Consider the following 6,000-nt stretch of genomic DNA (forward strand, 5'->3'; position numbering starts at 1 on the left):
GTGTTAAGTAGATACTTAAGTCTCAGTATTTCAATTGTTTACCTTTAGCTGCTCTCCAAGACTGATGTTCCCCTAACTGCTCAAGTTCAACAAACAAACTACCCTGATGGGATTTTTTGTTTGGTTGGTTTGTTTTGGGTTTTTTTCCACCAACACAGTGGAGTTACTGCAGCAGGATATCATTTCCCTGAAGTATGTCCAACCTTATGAACCATACCTTTTGATATCTTTCTTCCTCATCATTCCAATCCAGCCAATTGATAAAATTTCCTGTCTTGTTTAAAACAGGTCAAGGATAATTCCAAGATATGTCACCAGGTGAACGTGGTTGATGGTTCCTAGTAAGCTTGCAGAGCACTGAATTCTGCATTGCTTCACCTTTCCAAAGGGCAGATTCAAGTCACTCATGCTTTGTGTCACTGGAAAACCTCTCAAAAATGTCTGGCATGTGCCATATCTGAACTTATATGTATATATTAGAGACTTGTTTTGTCTTACTCAGGAGTGTTACCTTTATTTTTGACCCATTTTATGTAAATGTCAGTTGAAATATTCTCTGTAATAGACTGAGAATTAACTGTATATATAGTGATTGTGTTTGAAAAACACAGCTGCTTCCAGATTTTTGTGGAAATAGAAATGCACACTATTACAAAATGCTGAAGTTACAATTTTTAATAGTGAAGGGGTTTTTTTCTAGTAATTTCAGTTGAGAATATTAACCACATCTCACTTTTTTTAACCTGTTGTTCTCTTATATCCCTGTGAATTGTGCCTACAGCTTTATTGTGAACTGCTTTTGTATTGCCACTTCTTGCTTGGCTCCTATATTTTTTTCTTCACATTTTACATTCCACAGAGCACTGTTGTATCCTGATGAACATTTTACATATTCTAGTTTTATGTCCTAATGCAAGAATAGAAAAATATAACTAAGTAAATTATATGTGTGTTTTATAAATAGTATTTTAAAATATACAGAATTTTAGAACCCCTTAAGTTGTGCTAATTTACAGACCCAAATTCAAAGTCTTTGTGTGTCTTTTCTTCTTTTTTTGTTTTTTTCTGAGAGCTTATTACTTCATTGACTGACTGTGGTTTTTTCTTTAGTATGTCATGACATACCCTCAGACACCAAGGATATGTGTGTTAGTTTAACCTATTGTTTTAAAAGAAGAGTGCAATACCACATATAGTTTATCCTTGCATATGTCAGCAATGCATCTGATACACATTCTTACATCCCAGCCTGTTTGCTTTAATGCTCACTACACTGAAGACCTTGAGCACCTGCAGCACAAGCTGCTGTATTCTTGAATGGACTTAGCAAAATATGATAAATATCAGGAAGGATATGTTATTATCCTTAACTCTTTGTTGATACCCATAACTGGTGTTGTTAATATCCAAGTGCCTAAAGTTTATTGCAGTTTTCAGTAATGGCTTTTAAGAAAATATTGTGATATGAAAAGGCAGTTAGAGGTCTTCCTTTGTGTTTTTAAAGCTCAAGCTTTTGAAAAAATACCCATCAGCAGTTTTAACAGTATCATAATACTTTTTGGGGTGGAGAGAGAAGGGCAGAGGGAGGGCTGAAAATAACCAAGAGCATCTGTTTCTTCAGTTCAAGTTAAATATTATTTCTTCATTTCACTGGTGCGTGATGTCACCGCAATGACTTCTTCTCTCTCACCTTCCTAGACTTGCCACCTCCTCCTGTGCCACCTCCAGCCATAAAATCCCCGACGGCCCAGTCCAAGGCGCAGCTGGAGGTGCGGCCGGTCGTGCTGCCCAAGCTCGCTGCCATGGATGCGAGGACAGACAGGTCGGCCGAGAGGAAAGGAGCGAGCTACAAGGGGAGGGACGGGGCGGAGGGCAGGCAGCATGCCGACGGGCGCACGCACTCGGGGGAGCGCAGGGAAGCCCAGGAGCAGCCCGGCGACGGCAAACTGCGAGCAAGCAAAGCACCAAAACGAGACGGCACACCAGCAAAAACTCATCTTCTTCAAGGTCATTCTGCCCGCTCGGGGTTATCTGGGGTGCTGGGTGTTGGTCACTGGGAACTTGGCAGGCTGCTGAAGAGAAGTTAGAGCTGCTGAATTGCCACTAGTGTTAATGTGGGTCACACGGCAGGTTCTTGTTAGGGGAGAACAGAAATACAAGCTCATTACAAGCTTACAAAACATTCTTTTTCTATCTTGCTGCCCTCAGACCCATCATGTATTAAAGCTAATGCTGGGGAAAGCAGAAAGAAATATGCCTTAAGAGTTGTAAGGATCAGTGTCCCTGCTCCTACCACACACTTGTAGTCTAGTTATATTTAATGTTTCTCATTATGATCTGCTTTATAAGGGAACTGAGTGAAGTCAGACCGTAGATCTGTAAGAAAGAAACTTAACTTTTCTACAAAAGGATTAGCACTTAGCCCATTTTGCCAATTTGTAGAGGACAAAAGGGCCAGAATGATGCCTGGTCCTGTTTCAAAAGTAAGAAAGCCCTAGTAGTTGTGGATTAATTATAAATACTAACTGGCATGGCATTATACGAGCCAGCCCTGAGCAAAGTAATCTCTTATATATGGAAAGTGGTAAGTTTACTCATTAATGGAACGTGCCAAGTGTTCACTAAGAGCACAGATTGATACAAATGACTGGTCCTTTCTACCTACAGGTATTTAGGGATAATATCAGGGGAATTTGGGTAGTAAGTTGGTTAAATGGGTGCATGAATAGAAGTTTGATTACAGTGGATTGCTACAGAGAAAAGTTATTAGAATACTACCACAGAGGATAGTGGTGAAATTTTAAAGCATGGTGACTAATTGTGTCTCAAATTCAGCCTGAGAAATGCAGGGTCCAGTATTTAGGTGGATTGAGTTCCTTGTATCATATGTGTATTCTCATTTCCTCTTACTCTGTCACATTGAATATATACTGCAGGGAGTGGGGTTCTTTTCATTTTCCTGTAGAACACAGACCAGGGATCCTAAATTGAAATGAAATGGACACTAATCATGAATTAGTTTTTCTGTGGTGAACGTTACCATGTAAAGACTATAAATTTCCTTGAGAAAGCTTCTGTAATGCTGTTATGGAAGCAGCATATTTCATGTTCTTGTCAGGCATCACTTCCAACCTCCTGAGAATCATAAAAAGTAAATCAGCTGCATGCAGAAATTTTAGGTTCACTATCTCTGGGCTTGTAAACATAACAATGTGTGCATTTAATTATACAGAGGACATCCTGCCATATTCTAGACCAACGTTTCCAACATCAAATAATCCGAGAGATCCCAGCTCCTCCAGCTCCATGTCATCGAGAGGGTCAGGAGGCAGACAGAGGGATCAAGCAAATCTAGCCCGAAGGAATGTTGCAGAAATGCAAGTTCTGGGAGCCTATGAACAAGGAGAAGAGGAAGAAGAAGAAGAGATGGAGGTAACTGCAGTTTTAATACTGAAGATGACTGCAATAAGGCTGGTTTTGTATTTAGACAGATGCCAGGAAAAAACACTTTAGAAGCAGAAATATTTCTGTTCAGGAAAATAAGTGCATTTAGCTGTCCATTAATGTTGTGCCCAATCCAAGTAAATAAACTTCAAGAATGTGCCAAAACCATAAAAACCAAGTAATACATAGTATAATGTAATTGTCACCACGCTAAAACTTATGGAACAGAACTTGCAGAAATACAGTATTTTGAAGAGCACATTACCCAGATTCTTTCAAAACTGAAAATATAGAACTAGAGCATCTAAGAATACCATGACATTGCTTTTCACATCTTTTGACAGTTTATCATTGTAGATTTTATTAGATATTGAGACATGAACTTTTTTCTTTTTCTGCCTAATGATATTGATTCAATTTAAATACTGGTTGTAGATAGGGTGGCCAACATACAGTCACACTGCTGTGCATAATTAAAATTAGTAATTATCATTTAAAGGTAGCAAATCTCTAAGAAGTATATAAACCAAATTTTAAATAAAAAAGTTTAACATGTAGTAATTTTTGTCCTCTTTTTTTTAATACAGGAAACAGAAAGCTGAAGACAACAACATGTACTGTAACAGGCTTTTAAAATCTAATCAGAAAAAAAATAAATCACTTAAGATGCCTCAAGTCTGATGATGTTTGACGCCAGAAATAATGTTCAGTGCAATCAGAGTGTACAATTTTTCCTTTTTCCTCATGCCATCAGAATGCTAGTTTTTGTTTTATTCTTTCTTTGTAAACCCTCCTCACTAGGAAGGGCCCTCGCCTATTCCGTAACCATGAGCGCATCACCTTTGCTGCCCGAGCAGGCAGGGAAGCTGCTCTTCGAGGTGCTTGGGCCAGCTGCTGCTTCAGGATTAGAACAGAAGGGAATGCCAGGGCCTGGCACTCCAAGGTTTCTCCCCAGCGAGGCGGTGCTCAGTGCACTGCCTGCTCACCAGTGAGCCAGTCGGTAACAGCGCAAGTGACACGGCAGCGATCAGAGAGGTCCCCAGAGTGAACGTGCTGCAGAACATTCTGTGGTTCTCGGGGTTTCACTGTAGTCTGCAGCCAGTGCAAATGGTATCTTGCAGTTTTAATACAGACTGTGTGTCTTGTTTTCTGCCAGTCTCTTGCTAACCTTTTGCAGATGATACAGTTTGACAAATGAAAGTAAAATTAATTTGGGACAAGGTGGCTCTTATTGTAAATATGTACTCATTTTAAACCCCTGTGGTACTTTGATTTGTCTTTCCATTTTCATCATTAAATACATTCTTATTAAAAATGTCCTTTGGGATAGGTAGGAGGTAAGCCAGTGTGATTGCTATTTGCCTAATCATAGCATGAGCAAGTTTATCTGAAACTTTTTTCTAATTTTCCAGCCTCAACAATGCTTATGAAAAGAAAACCAATGGACATTTTTAATAATGATTAGGTAATATCATCAACTGTTACTGGCCCAAATCTCAGACCTCTACTTGTGTCAATTCACCTTAAAGAAGAAGTGCCACTTAAAGAAGTTTTGTTTGATCTTGGCAATGAATTTTTTTTGTAATGCACTGCTTATCTTTTTTTTTTTTTTGGTTTTAAAAGCACAATCACTAAACTTTGTTTGTAAACCATTGTAACTATTAATCTTTTTTTTTGTCTTATTGAAAATGTTAAGCATTTGTTTTGGGATATTTTTCATCTTTTTGTTAATGCTCTATGTTTGTATTTGGAATATTTGAATGATGACAGATGGTAAAGTAACAAACGTAAATGTGGGCCATAATCAAAACACTTCTCACTTTTCCTGGACTTACAGAAAATTACCAATTTTTCTGTGTCCTCTCTCAACATTGGATTATCATTAAAGCTGAAATAGAGGCATTAGTTGCATTGAATTTGCCAAATGATGTCCTCTGTCTGTAGATTTTTCTGATCTTTTTTGTAATTATAAAATTTCTTTGTCATTGGTGCTAATGGAAAAATGTGTGTTTGTTTATTGACAGCTATCAGGACTAGCCCCAATGAAAAAAAAAAAAAAGAAAAAAAAAGAAAAAAAAGTGTTTTGGTGTTTACTGAGGACTGAAATTTTTCATTTAGCTAATTTTTAAAGAAAGGTTCCATAGAAAGGGTGTGCAGTACTAAAGGAAAAATCCATGTGATTAATGTTTTCATTATGTTCATGTAAGAAACCTCATATTTTAGCCATAATTTTGCATACTGAGGATCCAATAATCAGAAAAGTAATTTTTGTCACATTATTTATTAAAAATGTTCTCAAATACATTATCTTTCCTGCGTAATTTCTTGTGTTCCCTGAAGCATAATTTTGGGGGCAACTCTAATCTTGTTTCTATTGGCAAGAGCCAGGATCTGTTCCACTGTAATCATGCAGCTACAGTAGCATGAGCAAGGTGGGAGAGCTGGATGCAGCCTAAGATTTTGCATAATTACAATTGATTGCCTTAAAGATCTGATTTCTGGGTACTTCATGAACTGTGATAATGAAAACTTCTCTCAGCCTGCCAATTTCCAGAG

General features: G+C 37.9%; 1 protein-coding gene across 8 annotated transcripts in view; it reads left to right on the plus strand.

The window, feature by feature from the left end:
- Positions 1 to 5,751, plus strand: part of ROBO1 (roundabout guidance receptor 1) — a 704,028-nt gene extending 698,277 nt beyond the window's left edge. For all 8 annotated transcript variants that reach the window (XM_008631567.2, XM_017731506.1, XM_017731505.1 and 5 more), the window contains 3 exons: positions 1,699 to 2,007; positions 3,233 to 3,432; positions 4,032 to 5,751. In XM_008631567.2, the coding sequence (XP_008629789.1) occupies positions 1,699 to 2,007; positions 3,233 to 3,432; positions 4,032 to 4,046 (524 nt within the window). In that variant the 3' untranslated portion in view covers positions 4,047 to 5,751. The remainder of the gene's footprint in view (positions 1 to 1,698; positions 2,008 to 3,232; positions 3,433 to 4,031) is intronic.
- The last annotated feature ends 249 nt before the right edge of the window (positions 5,752 to 6,000 follow it).

The sequence above is a fragment of the Corvus brachyrhynchos genome, unplaced genomic scaffold (assembly GCF_000691975.1).
Source record: "Corvus brachyrhynchos isolate BGI_N302 unplaced genomic scaffold, ASM69197v1 scaffold152, whole genome shotgun sequence".
Taxonomy (NCBI): domain Eukaryota; kingdom Metazoa; phylum Chordata; class Aves; order Passeriformes; family Corvidae; genus Corvus; species Corvus brachyrhynchos.